Below are 22502 nucleotides of genomic sequence, written 5' to 3' on the forward strand. Positions count from 1 at the left end.
GCAGGGCTGCATCCCCGGCACCCGGCCGCCCACATGGCTATCTTATGCCCCGAAATAATTACATGGAAACTGTATTCTTTTAAACACTGCCTGGCTCGTTATCTGTAGCCTCTTACTGGCTAGCTCTTACATATTAATCTAACCCATTTCTAATAATCTGTGTAGCCCACGAGGTGGCTTACCAGAGAAGATCTTAACCTGCGTCTGTCTGGAGTGGGAGAATCATGGCGTCTCCTTAACTCAGCTTCTTTCTCCCAGCATTCTGCTCTGTTTACTCCACCCACCTAAGGGTTGGCCTATCAAGGGGCCTAGGCAGTTTCTTTATTAATAAGAAATCACTCCCACATCAGTTCCAGAAGCTTTAGGAATGAAGCCTAAGTTTGATACAGGTGTCTGTGGAGTCTAGCTCTAGAGCCTTCTGAATTGAGTCTGCTGCTCCTGGGACAGTGTCCATGCTTAGAGATGCTTCTTCAGTGGCTGCAGACCTGGGCTCGCTGTGGTATCCTGCGTGTTCTTCATGACTGCTATCAGCTGGCATTTCTATAGAGGAAGCATGGGGAAGCCCTGTGCTAACTTTCTGTCAGGCCCTCCCACTAGATGGCTTGTTTTTCTAGATTCTAGCGCCTCTTGTCCTCACAGCTGATTCTGCACTCAGGCCTCAGGCTCACAGCCCCCTCCTTCCCTGAAACCAGCTAGGAATCAGAAAGAGCCTAAATTTGTAAGACGATGCTACAGACTGGCCGTCAGTCATGTGGTACAGCACCTCCCTCTTCCTCTAAGAAGGGCCCCTTACTCTGCCATGCTGGCCTATCCTCTCCTCAAAGCCCCTGCCACACTGCTGTCCACTTGTCCATCTATGACATTAGGACTTTTTTTTTTTTAATCTCACTGAAAAAGACAGTCTTTCCCTATGTCACTCTTGAGCTCTTTCATCTGAGAGGCAAGTGCCTGGGACAGCCTGACACGGTGGGCTGAAGACAGTCCTTGCATGGAGCCAGCTCTTACTACACAGGTCCCTGTTGTCACCATAGCTGTGCTGGAGTAATGGCTGGCCCCCAGATGTAAGGCATCTGTCAGCATGTGCCCCGACTCAAGCAGTAGTCTGTGTCTGCCCACACTCAGTGTATTTGAGCTTCATCTTCCTTGCCGTGTGTGTCGGGACCCTCCCCCTGTCTGTGGCTGAGTAGCAGCTGTCCCATTAAAGGACAGGTGCCACAGTTTATTTATTCTTCACTTGATGGGTATTTGGGTCACATTTTGGTTACCATCACCATGTGACTTGTTAGCAGGTACACGTGTCTCTTGCTTGTGTACCCCCAGGAGTAGAAGTTCTAGATCAACGGTGAGTCTCCTTTAAGCTGCAAGGCTGGTTTCCTACACGAACACATCATTTTACCTGCCCACCAGCAGTGTGTGAGGGCTGATTCCCCACATCCTGGCCAACACGTAGAGGAATCGGACTTTCTGATGCTTAAATTCTTTTTTATATAATTTATTTTATGTACATTGGCATGTATGTCTGTGTGAGGGAGTCAGGTCTCCTAAAACTGGAATTACAGACAATCGTGAGATGCCCTGTGGGTGCTGGGAATTGAACCAGGGTCCTCTGGAAGAACAGTCAGTGCTCTTAGCCTCTGAGTCCCAATACTTAAAGTTTTATGCTCATTCTTACCCAAACCAAACCAGCAATGCATGCTTATTTCTTTTTAAACATTTATTTTGTGTGTATGTGCTTTGCCTGCATGTATGTCTGTTTACCTGTGTGCTTTGTGCTTGTGGGCGGGGTTTGGATCTCCCTGGAACTAGAATTAGAAAGTGTGGAACACCATGTGGGTGCTAGGAATGGAACCTGAGTACTCTGGAAGAGCAGCCAGTGCTTTTTACCCTCCAGGCCTTCTGTCCCGCCCCTGGGAATGTTTATCCTTATCCACGAGCTCAGGCATTAATTTCTGTGTGGACTCAGTGTGTTCTGCTTGCAGTGTTTGCTCCGAGGGTTGGCTATGAACTTGGAGCACTGAGGCTCTGGGGACACAGCAGCTGTCTGCACGTCCTTCCTGTCAGGCTGGCCAGTGGGTGTCGAGGTTTTCTCTGTGAGCTCACGTTCACTCCCCTCATTCTCTCCCCAGGGACCTGGAGGCCAGAGCACAGAATGAGTTCTTCCGAGCTTTCTTCAGGCTGCCGAGGAAGGAGAGGCTGCACGCTGTGGTAGACTGTTCCCTCTGGACACCCTTCAGCCGCTGCCACACGGCGGGGCGGATGTTCACCTCTGACAGCTACATCTGCTTTGCCAGCCGGGAGGATGGCTGCTGTAATGTTGTGCTCCCACTGAGAGAGGTAGAGCCGGGGGCTCACCCCTGCTACCTTGCTTTGTGCTCATGAAGCACCCTGTGCCATTTGAACCCAAGTGTTTGAGTCTGCTTTATGTTGCTCAAACAAAATACTCAAGGCCAGATAAACTTGTAGAGAAGGAGGTTAGCGCCTAAGAGTCTGGTCCTGTGTTTGGGCCCAAAATGGTGATACGGTGGCTGGAGACATCACATAGTGAGACAGAGAGCAATGGCCAGTCCTGTTACTGTTTGCAGTGACCTATTCGTGATAACTAATTGGGGTCTTAACACAGTGAAAACTGTGTTAATCCTTTCTGAGGGAAATGCCCCCTAGTGACCCATCAGCTAGGCCTTACCTCTTAATTGCGCCACTTCCTCTTAACACTGCTTCTTGGGGACTGAGCTTCAACTAGTGAACCTTTGGGGTCACGCTGAAACCGTATGAAACCTCAGCATCTAAGATGCTGCTGTGAGGGGCCCTGGGGCCACAGTTCAGGGCCCTGGGGCCACAGTTCAGGGCCCTGTTGCCTAGAGAAGGAGCTCTTGGCTTTCCGAGGAGCAGCAGGACCTGAACTGCCCGTTACTAGCGTGGCTGGCTACTAGCGTGGCTCTGGTTACTGGCATGGCTGTGGTTCTTTCTGGTGCTGTTCTAGCAGCCTGAGATTTGCCCAGAAGGGCTGGGTAAAGAGTAGTCTAACCTCCTCCTCATTGATGGAGCTACTGTTAAATTTAGTGCATGCCAGTAATTAAAGCTTTCCCAAGAGCTCCTAGAAATGCATTCTCCCCATTTAGCCCCCTCCCCAAGAAAGAAGCAACATGTACGTTGTCTATCAGAAGTGCCACCTTCAGGAACCAAATGGCCAAATTCCTTGGCTTACGTATACGTACGTAGAAGTTCAGCTCAAAATTTAAAATTAAGTGTGATTTGGGTCCCTTAGTACTGTAAAGTTTTATAAGCCTTACTGGAGATCAGAGACCCACTGTAGTTTATGTCCAGATGTGAAAGGCTCAGTCCTTTGGCTTCAGGCACCCCAACCATGACAGCACCAAGACCCCGATGTATGGGAACCTCTGGAGTCTGGCGCCTGTGTGTATGTCCTTGCATGGTTCTCCCAGTGGCCTCTGGCCTCCATGTTGTTCTTCTGCAGTTGGCGTGTTTGTTCTGAACAGTCAGCCAAGAAAGCCAGGTCGGGTGTGGGCCTAGCTCTCCAGAGGCAGGGACAGGCAGATTTCTGTGAGTGCAAGGCCAGCCTGGTTTACACAGTGAGTTCCAGGCCAGCTAAGGCTACATAGTGAGCCCTATCTTCAAAGAGAAATCCAGAACATGCCTTATCTGCCTTTTTTTTTTTAAAAAGATTTATTTATTTATTATGTATACAATGTTCTGTCTGCATGTGTGCCTACATGCCAGAAGAGGGCACCAGATCTCATTACAGATGGCTGTGAGCCACCATGTGGTTGCTGGGAATTGAACTCAGGACCTCTGGAAGGAAAGTCAATGCTCTTAACCTCTGAGCCATCTCTCCAGCCCCCGCCTTATCTGCCTTTTTTCCTAGTGAGCTATGCATAACGTAGCTTACCCTCTTGACCACTGTTAGCGGTGCATTTGAGTGGTACCACGACGTTCATACCGTCACACAACCAGCTCCGCCATCATCTCCAGCACTTCTTCATCTCCCCAGTTTAAAACTTTGTCCCTCTAAGACACTGGTGCCCCTCTCGGTCTCCCTCCCTCCCCTTGTGAATTTGACTATCCGAGATAGTTGAATAAATGGAATCCTATAGCATTTATCCTTTTTTGTTTTTGTTTTCACTTTAAAGTGTGCGTGTGCACACACGTGCACATATGAGCCTGCTTGCATTCAGCCACAAGGCCAAAAGAGAACATTAGCTGCCCTGGAGCTGGAATCACAGGCCGTTGTGAACCACCTGATATAGGTGCTGGGAACCAAACTTAGGGTCCTCTGCAAGACCAGCACATGCTCTTAACTGCTGAACCATCTCTACAGCTCCAATATCTATCTTTTGATGAGTGGCCTCTTCCAGATAGCGTTAACACACCCTCAGGTTTCATATATATCATAGCATGCTTTGGCATTTCCTTTTGGAGGCTCATTAATCCTTCATTATCTGTACAAACCAGTTTACTTAGCCACTTAACCTGTGGCTAGAATCTTGGACTGCTGCCCCCTTGTGGTGATGTTGGGTATTGTGCCTAGCCCACTTTCTGGCCTTTGCTCAAGAGCTCTTCTTGCAAGTGATTTCGCCTTCAGCCTTGGGATATTGCGTAAAGGTGTGATCCTTCCTTGATGTACCTTGTGCCATCTCTGCTCCAGGTAGTAAGTATTGAGAAGATGGAGGACACGAGCCTGCTGCCCAACCCCATCATTGTCAGCATCCGCAGCAAGATGGCATTCCAGTTCATCGAGCTCAAGGACAGAGAGAACCTGGTAGAGGGCCTCCTGGTGAGACTGAAGCAGGTCCACGCCAACCACCCCGTGCACTATGACAGCTCACCAAGTGACGACGACATGGTAGGAGCCTTCACAGCGCTGGCCGGCTGTGACCTCCAGTGCCATGGTCTCTAAGAAGACTGCCTTGGAAGATGGGCCCCGTGGGTGTGAGGACAATGGCTGGAGACAGCTGTACCATGAGTTAGTGTGATGTCACCTCTGATGCCCTGGTGTCCTGAGTTGGTGCCTGGGTTAGGAGGACTGATGGGGAAAGCTTGTATGTTGGAGAGTTGACTGTGTCTACCTCTCCTGCCCTGGGGTGGAGTTGATGTGACACTTTCCTCTGCGAGTCAGGGGAGTAATGTGACCCCCATAAGTGGGGGGGCACTTTGCAGGCACTTTGAAGCAGGTATCACCCCATTTTCAAAGTTATAGGAACTAATACTCAGGTGGCTGTGATCTGTTAAGAGAGATGGTTTGTCATCCTAAGATTGGAGAGATGGGTTGGCCAGGGCATCATTAGCTGTGACTTCCATTAGAAAACGCCTTTTGGTTTATCTTTAGATTTTCATGTGCATGTTGTGTATCATGTAAGTGTATGGTAGACATATGCACGTATGAGTGCGTGGGCATATGGAGGAATCATCCCTATCATTTTCCCTCCTAGTCATTGAAGCAGACCCTCTCAGTCAAACTCAGAGTGCATGGATATGGCCAGTCTCACTAGCCAGCTTGCCCCGGGATTCCCTGTCTCCGTCTTCAGCTGCCACACTTACCCAGCAATAAATCTGCGTTCCAGATATCCAAACTCTGGTCCCCAATGCTTGTGCTGCAGGTGTTCCCCAGCCCCCACTTTTTATTTTTCAAGAGTACGCAATACTGTCTATATTCACGCTCTTTGCCTTGCAGACTTCATCTGTATTTTATTCAACAAGCATGTGCAGTGACAAGTTTGGGGATCTTGAGATGGTATCTTCTCAGAATGGCGAAGAGAAAGAGAAGGAAAAGAGCCCACTGCCACACCCTGAGCCCCTGACTGTCTTCCAGCAGTCGGGCTGTCAGAGTCCTGACTCCCGCCTGGTGAGTGAGATGCCTCTGGGATGGGGGTTGCCCAGCTGTCTGCCTCCAGCTCCATAGGGTTAATGTGAGAGGCACTGTGAGGGTCACAAAACTGTCTTCATTGTGGGGCTACAAAGGAAATGGGATTCAAAGGGAGCACACAGACACACTGGACACCGGACAGGGTGGAAACCGCAGTGCCCCGCTGCTCTGCTCCAGGGAGATGTGAACCTGCTTGCTTCTGCTACTACCTCCCAAGAGAGCGAGCATGCTCCTCTCTGCACTCACCAGTGCACACAGAGCACCTCAGACCGCACCCAGAGGCTGGGTGCCCCAGAAGCTGTTGACTGAATCCCCACAACACAGGGTCTTGGGAGTGGTTTGGCCTAGGCAGCTGGTTAGCTTCCAGCGTCATTTTTCTTGCCTCTTTTTGTCCTGGGCACCAAGTGGAGGGCCTGAAAGGCAGTGGGAGCTGGCCCTTCTCTGTGTGGCACAGCTGGCAGAACTGCCCCTGTGGGGTTCCAGGTGTGCAATGAGCCTTTCTTTTGTTAGTCTGCGTGTGCTTCTTACATTGTTTTCTTTGCCCCTTACTGAACCTGAAGTTTGCATTTTGGCCAGACTGACAGAGCCTCAAGCTCCTGAGACCCTGTCTCTGCCCTTCCTCCAACACTGAAATCACTGGGTTTTTCTTGGGTGCTGGATTGAAACTGTGTACCCCGGCTTGCAGAACAAGCCCTCCGCACCCACTGATCCGTTTCCTCGGCCCCTGTTTTTGTTTCCTGTATAGTTGTTCTTTTTTTAACATGGAAATATCTGAGGCAGAAGTCATGTAGTGAGTAGAGCTAGAAACTGGACTCTGGGCTGGTAGGTAGGAAGCCACGCTGCAGCCACAGGCCCAGGGGTGGCCTCTAGTGCTATTATCGGCCATGCTGCTTCCCAGCCACCCAAGATCCTGGGTCAGTTGTCAGCGCTTTACAGTCCACACTGATCTTCTCAGTTGCTTTTCACAGTCTGTCCAGTCATTTCTTGTCTAAATGAAGGGGAATGCTAGACTATGGATATATTACTCACATCATTAGACAGCAGTTATTATGAGTAATCATAAAAGGTCCTAATGTCACTGACATGTGGATAGTTTCATAGGACTTTTAGAGAAATAATGTGTCCCTTATTTCTGATGATGAGAATGGGGGATGGAGAGGTGGCTCAGTGGTTAAAATTCTTGTTTTCCCGCTGAGTTCCCATGGTGGTTCAGAACCATCCATCCCTACCTCTGGTTCCAGGGGAGCCAACACACTCTTCTGACCTCTGTGGGCACCAGACATGTATGTGGTGTGTGAAGGTAATTTTTTTGGGTCAGGTTTCAGTTATCCCTTTGTCTGTCAGGAAACACAGGACCCATCAGGTGCCTTTCACTCCCTCTGTCGCTGGGGTCGAGTGGTGTTTTAGCAGTTGGCCCTGCATCAGTGCCCCAAAGCCTTACCCCAGTTCTCCACTGTACCCCTCTCTCCCATCCAGTTTGAGCTGCTCTAGGCCTTGGATGGACCAGTTCCTACTATGAACCTTGCATCTTGTTTGCACAGATGTTGCACGAGGTCCCTGAGGGTCTGGCGCTCTGTGTTACTTGTCCGGCCTCCTTTATGCCCCGCAGAGGCACAGCCATGTTTTGCCGTGTGAACAGTTACCGCTGCTCTTCCTGTCAGTCCCTGATAAACAGAGACACTATTAGACCAGTGCTGTGTGCGGATGGGCTGCCTGGCCCGTTAACAGATGTTTCCCTTCCAGTCCCGGGAGCAGATAAAAATCAGTCTGTGGAACGACCACTTCGTGGAGTACGGCAGGACCGTGTGTATGTTTCGCACTGAGAAGATCCGGAAGCTGGTGGCCATGGGGATCCCCGAGTCTTTACGTGGAAGGCTGTGGCTGCTTTTCTCAGGTGGGTCTTGGCATAGTCAAGCTTTCTGTGATCTCTGGAATAGACTCAGGAGCAGGCCTCCTGTGAGCAGCAGTGCGTGAGGATGACGTCCTCTTGTCTTCAGACTGTTTCCGTAAATCCCCAGTGTGGAGTTGGAAGCCGCTGCTACGTTGGTTAGCTATGGTGCCTTCTTAGAAAACGTGAGGTCCAGGGCAGTGACTTCTTATCACTTAACCGTGGCTGGATGCTGCGGTGCACCTATAATTTCAGCTCTGGAGAGGCTGGGGTAGGAGCGCAGGTTCTAAGCCTGCAAGATGGTCTCACCCCTTCTCCCACAAAAGATAAAAGACGTAAATAAAACTATAAGTCTGTCCATAGTACTAAGAACTAAAAACAAAAACCCTCTAGCATTGCATAAAGTGTGGTAGCATATGCCTAAGATTCCAGCATTTGGGAAGAGGAGGCAAGAGGACCGGAAATTAAAGGCCAGCTTCAGATAGCATAATGAGTTCAAGGCAGCCTGGGCTATAAAGAACTACCCGGAAGTGGTGTGTCTAATTGGCTGTGAGAGCTCATGTAGATGAACCAGAAAAGCTGTATTTGCGGAGTTGAATCCCCCAGTGTAGTTTCTGTCACTGGAAATAAGGCACCCAGTGAGGTGTGGCTGTACTGCTGTCCTGTCTGCCGTTCAGCACCACGTGATCATCAGTGATGGCCTCATCTGGACTCAGTAGGAGGGCAGTCCTTCTCCCTGCCTGCTGGGTACCATCCTGGAGTCTCACAGAGTGCTCACTGAGGGATGGCTGAGACACGGCCTTCAGAAGCTTCGCACTCAGGCTGAACCAAGACCAGGCTTCTCCCCACCCATGAGGGATGATGATGTCCTGCTAGGAAAAGGGAAGGCCCTGCCATTTGTGGGAACTGAGCCCCTGTCGGGTGCTGTGGGTACATAGTCAGGGACTGCTACCCTGTGAGTCTGCTGTGCTGTGGTCACTGGTGAGCCTCCAAGAAGCTGTGCCTGGGCAGCATCCTGTCCCTGTTCCCTCTTCCTCAGTGTCTGTCTGACTGTTGTGTTGCTTTGAAGAGACACCATGACCAAAGAACTCATAAAATGAGCTGGATTGGCTTACTTACAGCGTCAGAGGGTTAATCATGGCCGTCATGTTGGGGAGCCTGGCAGCAGAAAGACGGGCATGCTGCTGCAGCAGTAGCTGAGCGCTCACATGGAACCTGCAAGCTGCAGGCAAAGAGGGGAGGGACAGGGACAAAGACAGACCCAGAGAATGACAGAGACATACAGACACAGAAACAAGCTGGGCCTGACATGGACTTTTGAAGTCCCAAAGCCAACCCCAGTGACACACTTCCGCCAACAAGGCCACACCTCCTAGTCTTTCCTAAACTGTCCAGCTAACCAAGGTCTCAAATAGATGAGCCGTCCTCACTCAAACCTCCACACGCGGGTGGAACCTTCCCTGCTCTTTCCTCACAGTCACCTTTGCTAGTGACCCTCGTTGTCCCTTTTCTCCCCCTGGCATCAGTTTGGTCCCACCCCTCTCCTGTTGTGTAGCAACCCACAGCCTCAGCTCTGGCTGTGTTCCTCGAAGCTTCTCCTATGGCATAGCCCATGACTGCAGTGGGCCACCTTCCTGCTTCCCACTGTGCTCCAGCCACTGCCCATCAGAGACACAGCATGGAAGCCCCACCTTTAAACCCGTCAACGCCTTCTGTGTTTCTGAACTCACTGAAAAGCACTTGCTCATAATTGAGATGCAGGTGAGGGAGTGAGCAGACGGAGCGAGGTTGCTGTCTCTGAGTACCGTCTGTTAAATGCTGTGGGCTTCAGTCCTCGGGCCCCTCAACATGTGTGAACACATCCTTTAGGTGCTGGTTTGTGTCCACCTGGGTGAGAAACGTCCCGTTACCTGTGAGAAACGTCCCGTTACCTGTGAGAAACGTCCCGTTACCTGTGAGAAACGTCCCGTTACCTGTGAGAAACATCCCGTTACCTGTGAGAAACGTCCTGTTACATGTGAATGCTGTTGTGATGATGGGATCACAGCTGCTCACTTAAGAGGAGAGTTGAGGCAGAGGGCTGTTTTGACTATACTCTCTAGAATTTAATCCTTATCTAATCTCTGAGACAGAATTAGACATATTTCTGCTCCCTCTACCTTGTGTGTTCTGAGGTAGCCTGGTGAGTGGACAGATTTCCTCACACCCACCAGTCATCTGTCCCTCAGTACTACTGGCCCAGCTGAAACCAGGGCCTTGGCTCTGGGGTGGTGGCCATCCTGCTCTGGGTTGTTCCTGCCAGCTGCTGTGGGCTGCTTGCCAGTGGTTTGTTATGCGGCGAACTCCCTGACCAGCAGGAAGGGACAGCCACCAGACGAGGATTCTTCCCAAATCACGCTTTATTGGAGCCTCTTGGTTAAAGGGAGAGCAGGAAGCAAGGGGCCCCGAGCTCTGAGCTGCAGCTGCTTATATAGGGAGTCTGCCTCCAACCTTTGATACTTTAACTGCTTTTCTGGAGACCCACCCGCCTGAAAGAAAGCAGGGGAACATCCCTGTCAATTACAGACCACAAGGAAGTTCCCCTGCAGGTCAGGGGGAGTGTGGGCAGCTAGATCACAACAACTCACCCTGTTTTCTGGTGGAAGAACTGCAATCTCTATTATAGAAACGAATCGTGCCTAGATTAGCTGATGCACGCCTGCAGATGCTCCTGACCACGGAATTGGCCCTAAGCACATATGCGAGAGGCATGGTTCCCACTGCATTGTCTAATAGGAAGTTATTTATCAAGCGAGGACGGGGCCAAATGCCATCTTGTAATGGCAGCCACTCAAATCGGCTCCCAGCATTGTTAGCCTTAATTAACCTGGGTCGTGCTTTCTTGTGTGCTTTGACCAGAGATGCAGGACAATTTTTTTTGTGGAATTAACACAAAAATTGTATGTGGACATGTGCATATCTGGGTGGCACAGCTTATTAAAAGCATATTAATAACTTGACTGCTTTGGGTGTGTGTTGGGAATTGAAAGCAGCATGGGCTCCGTTGTCGGGCTCCACCCTGATTTGTGGATGAACCTCTCCTTGCTCTTTCTGTATGTCGCTATCCTTGCTCTTTCTGTATGACGCTATCCTTGCTCTTTCTGTATGACGCTATCCTTGCTCTTTCTGTATGACGTTATTCTTGGAAAGCTGCTTCCCTTCGTGTCGCTATTCTTTGAGCCCGGCCACCTGACAGAAGTGAAGTCTCAGAATGTTTTTTTTGGCACATATTCACGTGCCCCTCACCTGTCGCGACACCATCGTGATAACCATGTCATCTTGAAATGTCGCTCTCCAATCCTCAGACGCTGTGACGGACCTCGCCTCGCACCCTGGGTACTATGGAAATTTGGTGGAGCAGTCGCTGGGCAGATGCTGCCTGGTGACAGACGAGATAGAGCGGGACCTGCACCGTTCTCTGCCTGAGCACCCTGCCTTCCAGAAAGAAACGGGTATTGCTGCCTTGAGGCGAGTGCTGACAGCCTATGCCCACCGGAACCCCAAGATTGGCTACTGCCAGGTGAAGTGGTGTGTATGGAGGCATGAGAACCCTGTGTTCAGTGATCGCCCCGGGTTTCTGCTCATTTCCAGCCATCTAGCTAAGCACCTCCCCAGAATCAATACAGCAAACTGCTGTCCGGTCAGACAGGCTGATCCTCTGGGAAGGAGGACGTGGGGGTGGAGGTTAGGATGGGCAGCCATGCTTGCATCTCATCTCCCCAGCACAGTGGAGACGGAGCGGGCTAATTACTGCTGAGACCGATGCAGAAATGGTAGAACCGAAGCGGCAGTGTGTTTGTGGAGGACAGGGTGACCTGGGCCAGGCACCTTCCTGCTGGAAATGTGCATAGAGAGTTCTTTGAGCTCTTCCCAGTGGGAGGATGCAGCCAGCAAGCACAAAGTGGAAGTCCAGGGAATTCAGACAACAGTCTGGCAGAAGACTGGGTTAGAAGCTCTGACAGATATAAGATTTAACTTGTCGGTGAATCAGCAAAGTCAGTGGGTGAACAAAGTGTATGTGTGTCCATCTGCTGAGTGTACAGAAGACGGCTGTTATTGACCAAGCCTAAAGCCGTGCCCCAGCTACCTGCAGCTCATTACTGTCCCACTTCTGGGGGTTGTTCTGCTTGGGGAGTGCTGGGTCTTTCAGCTACAGTTGCTTCTCCTGTGGGTTGCTTGGGCTTATTTTGTTTTGAAGTTCAGAGCCAGGGCTTTGTGTAGGCCAGGGTAGTGCTTGTCCACCTCCAGCCCCTCAGTTGTGGGCTTTTGAATGTTTGTGTGGCACTAGGTGGCCTGGACACTAACTGTCACTTCTGTGACCCTCTGTGCAGTCCATGAACATTCTGACCTCTGTGTTGCTGCTGTATGCCAAAGAGGAGGAAGCCTTTTGGTTGCTGGTTGCCGTCTGTGAGCGGATGCTGCCGGATTACTTCAACCACCGGGTGATCGGTAAACTGCCTGCCTTTCTCCTCCTCTGTATCTGGGGAAGGTAGTCACCGTCAACCCTGCCTGTAACCCGCCTCTGCTCCCCTTAGGCAGTCTGCGCACATACGCATCGTTTAACTCAGGGAAGTTCTCTGTGTTGTAGCAATAGAGAAAACCAGGTAATTCTGTGAAACACCTAATGAGTTTGCACTGAAAAAACAAGCACACTGAAATAAATAGCTGAATATATAAGAGGGAAGGGAAAACCTTTAGGTCCAAGGAACAGATCAGTGTGAAACACCGGTGGCCTCGCATGGATGCTGTGGCCTGGAAAGGGAGTGGCATCCTCTGGGTTACCAAGCCAACTTGTGCAGATGTCCCCGTCCCCTGGAGGAGACCCTCACAGAAGGAGATTGTGAGAAAGGATTTTTTTTCTTTCCTGTCTGGACTTATATTGGTCCGTTCTGTTTTGTTTTGTGGTTGTTGCTATAAGGAAATATTTGGTGCTGGTTACTTAGAGACAGGTAGTAGGTTTAGCTCAGTTTTGAAGGTTGGAGGGTACAGTCCCTGCACAGTTGAGTTCTGGCGAGGGCTCCATAGTGGGAATGCTTGTTGAAGCATGTTGGTCATATCTCTAACCAGGAAGCAGAGAGAGTTAGGTAAGGACACACCTGCTCCGTTTGTTTCAGTCTTGCAGGAGAACTGTGTCTTGTCCCCCAAACCCAAGCACCTCTCATTCGGCCCTGCCTCCAAGTCACACCACCCTGGAAACCAAGCCTTACCCAAGACCCTCCAAGACCGGGCAAGATTCAGTCATATCCTAATCATAGCAGGGACTTGGGGGGCCTAGAGCCGCACAGCCTGCACTGGCTAGATCTGCCTCTGGTATGGATTAGATGCGGATCTGTACAATCTCATGTCCCCACAGCCTCCTAGTGGAGAAAGCAATGCATTGTTTGAGTTTGGCACTATTCTTGGGGGGAGGGGCGGGGGGGGCTACTTCTTAGTAATCCAGACGAGCAGTCAAAGTGGTTTAAAGTTAGGGTAGCTGGGCATGGTGATGCACACCTTGAACCCTAGCACTTGGGAGGCAGAAGGAGGTAGTCTGTGAGTTCCAGGCCAACCAGGCCTACATAGAGAGACCCTGTATTAAAAAACAAAACAAAAAATCACAACTAAAACGGAGGTGTCAGGGCAGGCAAGATGACCCTGTCAATAAAGTGCTGTGTGCCGAGCCTTATGACCTGAGTGTGATCCCCTGCCTCTGCCTCCTGAGTGCTAGGATTAAAGGTGTGTGCCACTGCCTGGCAAAGAAGGGGATTTTTAATGTTTTTAGTGGTTAGCACGTTTTACATCTTAAGATAATTCTGTCTTGTTCCTATATTTTCTTCTAGAAGTTCTAAATTATGAGCATTTGTCTTTAGGTCTATGGTTTGTTTCCAATGTATTTTTCTATGTGTAAGGTAAGGTTAGGGGTTAGGACTCCCCTCTACCCCACATTGATAACCAGTTGACTAAGCACTGTTTCTTTGGAAAGCTTGTTCTTATATGGAATGACTGGTCAGCTGCCAAGAATTAGTGAACCAAACACATGTCCTCTTCTGGACTCAGATCTTGCTTCATGACATCACCTTACTAAGGTTTAGAGCAAGCTTCCTTTCAGCCGCCCCGGAGAGCATGAGTCTTCCCCACCAGAGCTTCCTGATCTCTTTGGCAGGGGCTCAGGTGGACCAGTCTGTCTTTGAGGAGCTCATCAAGGAGCACCTCCCAGAGCTGGCGGAGCACATGAACGACCTCTCGGCACTGGCGTCCATCTCTCTGTCCTGGTTCCTGACTCTGTTCCTCAGCATCATGCCCCTGGAGAGTGCTGTGAATGTCGTCGACTGCTTCTTCTACGATGGGATCAAGGCCATCTTCCAGCTGGGGCTAGCCGTGCTGGAAGCCAATGCGGAGGAGCTGTGCAGCAGCAAGGATGATGGGCAGGCCCTGATGATCCTCAGCAGGTGGGCTCTGCCTGCTTCCTCCTGTGGCTAGTGTGGGCAATGAAGTAGGTTGCGACTGGGGCACTGGATGACCACAGAGGGAGGCCACAACATGTGTGGAAGCTTTCTGTTCCACACTGCCCCTTGGCACCTGCCATCCTGTGGTCTCTCCAGAATGAGTGTCATGTGGCACTACCAATGGGAGGCAAAGAAGGCTGCCATCTTCTCTCACTCTTCCTGCTAAATAAGAGTTCAGGGAGAATAGGGCCCTACGTGCTCTTCTTCCAAGATGAAATGTTTTAATGCTACACACTGTTAAGAACTGAGGACTGACAGGAAATGCTGATGCATGTATAGGTAGCCAACTGGAAAGGTCAGGTATAGGGCATCAGTTCTCAACCTGTGGGTCCCCACCCCTTTGGGGGTCAAATAGATATCCTGCATATTAGATAATAACATTATGATTCATAACAGTAGCAAAATTAGTTATGAAGTAGCAACAAAATAATTTCATGTTGGAGATCTCCACATGAACTGTATTAAAGGGTGGCAGCATTGGAAAGAGCGAGAATCACTGGTGTGGTGGTTAAGTGAGCTACAGTGACAGAAAATCAGACAAGGTTGAGCCTGGACCGTGCGTCTGGGAGACAAGTAGATGGTTTCTTTTCAGAGTATGTTGGAAGTTCAAAACCACACAGGCACAGTTGATGCTACTTCACTGGGGAGTCTCAAGGCTTAGCAGTGCGCAAGCCTGACTTTTGGGGTATGTTGGCTGTTCCTGCTAGAGTGACCATAGTGTATGGTGCCTTGCGCTACTCCAAATGTTAGAGTCTGAGTGTGTGCTTATACTCATGTGATCTCTAGATGAGGGTAGATGTGGGCTTTAACTATGGGGGTGTGCTCAGGTTTCTAGATCACATTAAGAATGAAGACAGCCCAGGGCCCCCCATTGGCAGCCACCATGCCTTTTTCTCTGATGACCAGGAGCCCTATCCAGTGACCGACATTGCTGACCTGATCCGGGACTCTTATGAGGTACAGGAACCCCTGTTCCATCCCTCAAGACTCTTGCTAGTTGGAGACAGAAGTGTGCCTGGGATGTAGATGTGGAGGGAGGGTTGCTGGCGGCATCTTGCTGGCTTTGGACTCAGCAGGCCCATGTCTGTGCAGAAATTTGGGAACCAGTCTGTGGAGCAGATTGAGCACCTGCGCTGCAAGCACAGGATCAGGGTCCTACAAGGTCACGAGGACACCACCAAGCAGAATGTGGTGAGCAGAGGACACCTCCTTGGGGCTCATGGGATGGAGCTGATTGCGAGTACTGCTTCCTTTTCTCCCTCTTTCTCAGTGAACTAAAAACTGCCACAGTGTCACATGGAATGTGATGAAATTTTAGGAGTCAATTGTGAACTATTGGGAGCCTCAGTTTCCATGGTTATAAAACGGGTAAGGGCTATGGTTTAGGAGGAGATGGAGTAGGGACTATGGAATGCTCAGGCAGATGGGCTGCAGTTAGTGTTCTTCTTTTGAACCTCAGTGTTCTCATCTCCATTAAAACTTAATACATTGGCTCAGAACATGTGCAAAATAGAAAGATGCTGAAGGGAAACTACCTGGGAGACTATAGGAGTTGATGCGACTGAGACAAGGGTGCTGCCCGTGTCCCCGCCCTTCCTCTGATGATCCCAGGGGTGCAGGGGTACACCTGGGTGTTAGTCCATCACTGTTAATTCTTTCCCTAAGCTCCGCGTCGTTATTCCGGAAGTCTCCATTCTTCCCGAAGACCTTGACGAACTCTATGACTTATTCAAGGTAGGAAATCTGGGGGGAGGGGAGTCCTGGGCCATGAGCCAGGTCCTAGCCCAGAGGGCCCAGTCTGCCTGTGGGCCTGTGGCTTCTTATAAGGCTAATGGTTGCTTGAGGAGACCTGCCATGTGTGATTTTTTTTTTTTGGTAGCATAGGCTAGAGCTGCTCACCGACTTTCTTTAATCAGAAAACCCTACATTAACACTCTGTCCACAGGTACATGCCTCTTGTGTGTGTTGCTCTTCCTTGGGGTCCAGCCTCAGGCTGGCTTGGCTGGCACATGAAGGGAGGAGCTAGTATTATCCCAGGACAGCCAGACAGGGCTTGTGCAGCTGTTACACCCCAGCAGCTATGCGCTGATGGAGAGGCAGCAATGCTGTGCTGTGGTCTGACTTCCACTGCTCTGAGTCCTAGTGAGTGTGGTTTCCTCGTCCAGAGCAGAGAAGCAGTGGCTATTCTGAAATGACCTCATAGTACACATGTATCAGTTTTATATTCTGTGGTTGGTCTGCAGCCGTGTCATCTAGTTGCCCTTGGTGATGTCAACACTTCCTTGTGCTGCATAAATCTATTATTATCATTGTTGCATCATGTCTTCTAGCTGGCTTTTTAGGGTACATAATTTAAATTCTTTTGAAGTGGGTCTAAGTTGCCCAGGGTGGCTTCTAGCTTGGTAGATGGTCCCATGTCTAATGTAGATAGGATTATAGGCATGTGCAATTTACCCAATTAATTTTTTTAAAAATTTTAATCTCTCACCCTAACACTTTGTCAACAGATACTGCCTCTTGCATGTGTTCTGATGTTCCAGAGCCCAGTTTTATTTTTAGCTGTAAATAGTATAGCAAACTAGAGTTCCAATTTTTGGGTATTTGGGTAAAGTTACAGGTTGTTAGGTAAGCCACCTTGCAGAGCATACCATTTGAGAAAGGCCTGCCAGTGTTATTTTTCTTACTTACCTCCCTCCCCCAGGAACTCACTATGTATCCCTGGCTGGCCTGGCACTTACAGATATCCACCTGCCTGTCTCCAGAGTACTTTTACTTTTAGCTTTTGTGTAGTGTGTCACTTTAATGGTCAAGTCATGTGGGCACACTGTCTTCTGGTTGAGTTTTAAGTGCATCTTTTGCCCTCTGAACCAGAATTTTGTTTCCGTAGGGGCTACACAGAAATCTCACCTTGTTTTAGAATTACTCACTAGGTTTAACTGAACACGTTATCCTCACTTTATTTCCTCCTTCCGCATGCATAGGACTCACAGGCATCGTCTCTGACCAACTAATCTAAATATTCTCTCAATTAAAGAAGAATGGGCATGGTGGTGCATGCCTATAACCTGAGCAAATGAGAGGCTGAGGCAGGTCGGGAGTTTGAAGCTAAGCAGGGCTACATAGTGGGACAACAAAACTAGGGGCTGGCAAATAAAGACTGACCAGGTAAAAAATGCCTGCCACCAAGTTTGAAGACCTGAGTTCATTTCTCAGAAACCTGTGTTCGGAGAAAGCCTGTATCCACAAATTGTTCCCTGTGCACACAAACACACATAAACATGGGAGGGGGGCTTGGGATGTAGCCCAGACTGTAGTGGAATGTTAGCTGTTTTATGTAGTTTTATTTCTATTGCTATGACAATATATCCTGACCCCCACTTCCAAACACTTGAGGAAAGGGTTGGTTTAACTCCTAATTCCAGGTTACAGTTCATTATTTTGGGGAGGTCAAGGCAGAAACTTAACCAGCTAGTCACATTACATCACATCCTCAATCAAGAGCAAAGAAAACAAACGTATCTTTGCTTGCTTGCAGCTAGCTTTCTCTTCTCAGAACCCTCTGTCTAGGGAATGTTTCCCACAATGGGATGGGTCTTCTACATCAATTATCAACCAAGACACTCCCCTCCTCCCCAACTTGATCTAGTAATTTCTTATTGTTTCTTCTCACGTGGTTCTGGATTGTGTTCACAATTAAAACTAGCCGGCATCCCTTGCATGGGCAGGCCCCTGAGCTCAGGTCCTTAGTACCACATAGAAAGGAAAGAGATATGAACAAGAGGATTGGTGCTGATAGCATTTATTTTATTGATCTTCAGTAGTCCTTCGAGTTTCTGAGCCCAGACATGTGATGTTGATTTTCCCTCCAGTTGAGACCATGGACACATTGCTTTAGTTTTTAATGAGTTCCTGGGACTTGACTGTACCACTTCTTTAAGTTATTAATATGCACATGGTAAGAATTCAGAAAATAGGAAAAGAGACTTCTACCTCTGTGCTTCAAACCTTCATCACCCTGACCTACAGGCAGCCTACACTACTGACTCCTTCCATGTTCTGTAAATCCATGTGAATCTCCAATAGCCATTTTCAGTGAAAATAATAAAAATCTCATAATTAAAACTACACCAACTGAACTACACTTCTAAAACTGCATAAAATGATAAATTGTGTCATGTATACTTTATCACAAAATCTTTTTATAAAAAAATTAAAACTTTTGTAATGAAATCAAAATTCATATTCCCTTTGGCAAAGATAACAAGACCGTAGCCATCTTCCTGTTGAGGGATGTTTAATTCCAGGCTTTGCTGACTTTGGCAAGGTGTTCACCTGTCTGGTCAGTCTCAATAAGCAGCACTTTCTGGGGCACTCACGGCCCTGTGTAACAGCCTTTTCTCCCCTCATGCTTTAAGAGAGCACACATGATGAGCTGTTACTGGGAGCACCCCAGGCCCATGCCCCTGCGCCATGATCCCAGCAGGCCCTATGCCGAGCAGTACCGCATCGACGCCCGGCAGTTTGCACATATGTTCCAGTTGGTATCTCCGTGGACCTGTGGCGTCCACACAGAGATCCTCGCTGAGAGAACCTTCAGGCTCCTGGATGACAACATGGACCAGCTCATGGAGTTCAAAGCCTTCGTAAGCTGTCTAGGTATGACTCTTTAGGCCTTCACTGTAAGGTTTGGCATTTATCTGTGGACAGATGAGGTGAATTGCTGCTAGGCGGATCCACACAATGTGTTTATAATTATCCCATGATTTTAAAATATTGCTCTACAGGCTCCTGTTAGGGTTATCCTTGTCCTTTGGGGAGGAGAGGGACTTGGCTCTCCATATTTAAAGCCACTGACCTGTTCTCCTTGATACCTAAGGTGCGATCATAGTTTGTTGTGCATAAAACCAAAGTCTTCGAAAAGTCATGAGGTTATCCTGCATTACAGTCATTTCTAGTATGGGGTGCATTTGGGCTGAGGGTACTAAGAGCAACAAGCACTGGCATTAATCTGAGCTGAAGCCATGATAATAGGATTCATTTGGACCCGGTCTCTTTCTTGAATTTGCAGACATTATGTACAATGGAGAAATGAATGAAAAGATTAAGCTGCTATACAGGCTTCACATCCCACCAGGTAAGAAAGTCATTTTGGGCTCTGCTTTAACACAAGGCCAACTTTGTGCAGGACAGTGACCAGTTCTAAATTTAGTTTCCCTTTTCTCCATGTGGATAGTTTTCCCGGCACCATTTATTAGAGACTCTACTCCTCCCACCCCCATGCATTTTTAGACTCGTTTAAGATTGGTTGGATATAATTATGTGGATTTCTTGGTCCTGTATTCTATTCCATTGGCCTTTGTGTCTGTTTTTGTTAGTATCATGTTGGGGGGTTGTTGCTGTTTTGGTTTTTTGAGTAACCTTGACTGTCCTGGAACTTGCTCTGTAGCCTAGGCTGGCCACAGAGATTTGTCTGCCTTTGCCTCCCAAGTGCTGGGATTAAAGTTGTCATGTCCCTCCCTCATCATGCAGTTTTTGATACTATGGCTATGTAGCAAATTTGAGATCAGGTATTGTGATACATCTATCTTTGAATCACTGATGGAGACTGATGTAGATTTTAGTAATACATTTCTGTTCTGTCAGCAAATAATCCTAGGACATGGACTATATTGCATCTTATTTTTCCTGGCTGTTTAGGGTTCCAGAAAAGCAGTTCTGCTTTTGTACAGTTGGGCTTTTCCTTTAAGATTTCAATTTTCTTGGAACTTTTTGATATGACTGAACAGAATTATCTTTAAATCTAACCAATTTCTTGCTATAACTTAAATGAATACATTCTAAGGTTTTGGTCACTTGATGAGTTGTAATTGTCATATTTTTTAAAAGTGTATGGGTGTTTTGTCCACATTTAAGTATGTACCATGTGCATGCCTGGTACTTGCAGAGGCCAGAGGAGGGTGTCATCTCTTGGGACTAGAGTTTAGATGGTTGTGAGCTGCCACATGGGTACTGGGATTAGACCTAAATCCTCTGGAAGAGTAGCCATCTCTCCAGCCTATGGTCATGCTTTTTAAAACCTTTTGATTGATGTTTGAATGCAGTATTTCATCACCCTTCTCCTCCATCCATGATGTTTCTTCTTGGTCACATAACTTTCGTGTTGGTGAGTGGTCTTGATTTTTTTTCATTCCCAACGTTTTTTAAAAAATCTGTGTATGCACATATGGAAGTCAGAGGACCGAGTGTCCATTCTCATCTCTCACCATGTTTCAAAGGGGTCAATGTTGTTTGCAGCTTTGTACTACCAGGCTGGCTGGTCTGTACAGAGCTTCCAGGGATTCTCTTGTCTACATCTATCTCCCCATAAGAGCACTTGGAACTATTAAAAGTGTACCAACATATTCAGCTTTTACATGAGTTCTGAAGATTTGAACTTGGGTCGTTATGCTTGCATGGGAAGCCCTCTCCCTAGCTCCTCCCTTTGCTTTCAAAAATTTCCTTGTTTTTTTCAACTACATTGCTGACTCTCTTTCCCTGGCTTTTTACTGACTTCTTGATCCCAGATTTGAATCGGCTTGTCTTTAATGCTCTTAGAAGTAAATGATCATTTTAAAGCATTTATAACTTAAGATGTTTTAAGAGTATACATATTATACATTTCCATATATGTGTAACATTTAATATAAACCCTTCCCATTCCTATTTTGTCTTTTTCTTCTGACCACTCAGTAAGCATAGCTGAGAATGAGGTGTTATCTGCAGGTACAGACACCTGACTAGGAAGAAAATGTTTCTTCCTCTAGCAACTGTCAACTGCCCATTGGGCCTCAGGAAAGGCTAGGACCTTTTGAGCCCCTTTCAACAGGATGAATGTGCAATGACCATGTCTTACCTGTTTAGTTAAAACCAAAGATAGCACTGATGACTATAGAATGGAAAATGGTAATACTGTAAATTGTTATGAAATTATTTAGGGTAAATGTGGTAATATGAGAAAGATGGAAGAAAAGCAGTTTAATAGAAGGAAAACACAGGTGGAGGCAGGGAAGCTGCTACTGAGGGGGAAGAGAAAAGAGCAAGAGATCAAGAAAAAAAAAACAGAAAAGTGTAGGGGAAAGTTTAACTTCTAAATAAGGAGCAGGTTTGAAAACGAAGTAATGAAAAATAAAAGCATGAGGTTTTAAATGTTAGACTAAAAAACTATTAAAATACAGCATAAATGGAAAAGGTTGTCAAGTAATGCCCAAAACGTATAAACAGAAGTATATCAATGTATGAAGGGGAATGAATTAAAAATTAAGATTTTTAAAGTGAAGCCAGGCAGTAGTGGCTCATGACCTTAATCCTAGCACATGGGAGGCAGAAACAGGAGGACCTCAGGAGTTCAAGGCTAGCCTGGTCTACAGAGTGAGTTCCAGGACAGTCAGGGCTAAACACAGAAAACCCTGTCTCGGGTTAAAAAGAAAAAGAGAAAAATGTAAAAAGGCATGAACAACTCAGGAAGCAAAGACAGGCCAGAAAATAAGATGGGGTAGCTGCTTCCTGGATCCCTGAAGACCAGACTGAAATTAGATGCACCGAGGGTGGGGTTGGGTCTGGCTGACCAAATCTTTCTTGTGGCTCTGTTAAATACCCAGAAAAAAGCACCTTAAAGGGAAAGTTTATTTAGCTTACAATTCCAGGTATTAGGCCATCATTGTGGGGTGACAGAAACCCAAAGCTGCCACATCACAACCACAAGAACGGGAAGTAATGAATTAATGCATGCCAAGGCTCAGTTCACTCTCCCACTCATGGGAAGGACCTCAAACTCTCAGAATGGTGCTTCCCACCTATTAGCCCAATTAAGAAATCTCCCAGAAATGGCTGTCCATTAGCCAACTTAGCCAACTTAATTCTATTCCTTAAACACTTTTCAGGTGATTCAAGACTGTAAAATTGACAGTTTTAAAACCAATGTTGGTATTGTGCCTCTACTGGACAAGTGTCTTTACTTCAGGGCTTGTCACGATAGCACATCCATTTGCTAGCTTTGGTGCAGCAGCGAGTCCACCAGTGGATGGGACAAACCTACCCCATAGACTGCAAAGCTACTTGAGGACTTTAGACTTGCCCTAGGGACAGGACTGCTGTCTCTAGCTTACATTGGGTGTCACAGGTGACAAAAGTTATCTATCATACAAAATCTGGAATGGCAAGTTTCAAATAA

At 47.9% G+C, this 22502-nt stretch overlaps 1 protein-coding gene across 6 annotated transcripts in view; it reads left to right on the forward strand.

The window, feature by feature from the left end:
* The window catches only part of Tbc1d8 (TBC1 domain family member 8), a 105953-nt gene that overhangs the window by 80047 nt on the left and 3404 nt on the right, over positions 1-22502 (forward strand). For 3 of the 6 annotated variants that reach the window (XM_050134615.1, XM_050134616.1, XM_050134618.1), the window contains 12 exons: positions 2127-2334; positions 4664-4861; positions 5690-5860; positions 7625-7775; positions 11114-11328; positions 12140-12257; positions 13951-14236; positions 15121-15250; positions 15386-15484; positions 15959-16027; positions 18709-18949; positions 19362-19427. In XM_050134615.1, the coding sequence (XP_049990572.1) occupies positions 2127-2334; positions 4664-4861; positions 5690-5860; positions 7625-7775; positions 11114-11328; positions 12140-12257; positions 13951-14236; positions 15121-15250; positions 15386-15484; positions 15959-16027; positions 18709-18949; positions 19362-19427 (1952 nt within the window). Of the gene's footprint in view, positions 1-2126; positions 2335-4663; positions 4862-5689; positions 5861-7624; positions 7776-11113; positions 11329-12139; positions 12258-13950; positions 14237-15120; positions 15251-15385; positions 15485-15958; positions 16028-18708; positions 18950-19361; positions 19428-22502 lie in introns of those variants that run through there. The other 3 variants (XM_050134617.1, XR_007590487.1, XR_007590486.1) reach the window with 3 other exon arrangements.

The sequence above is a fragment of the Alexandromys fortis genome, unplaced genomic scaffold (assembly GCF_014885135.2).
Source record: "Alexandromys fortis isolate MF-2015 unplaced genomic scaffold, M_Fortis_MF-2015_v1.1 scaffold_20, whole genome shotgun sequence".
Classification (NCBI taxonomy): domain Eukaryota; kingdom Metazoa; phylum Chordata; class Mammalia; order Rodentia; family Cricetidae; genus Alexandromys; species Alexandromys fortis.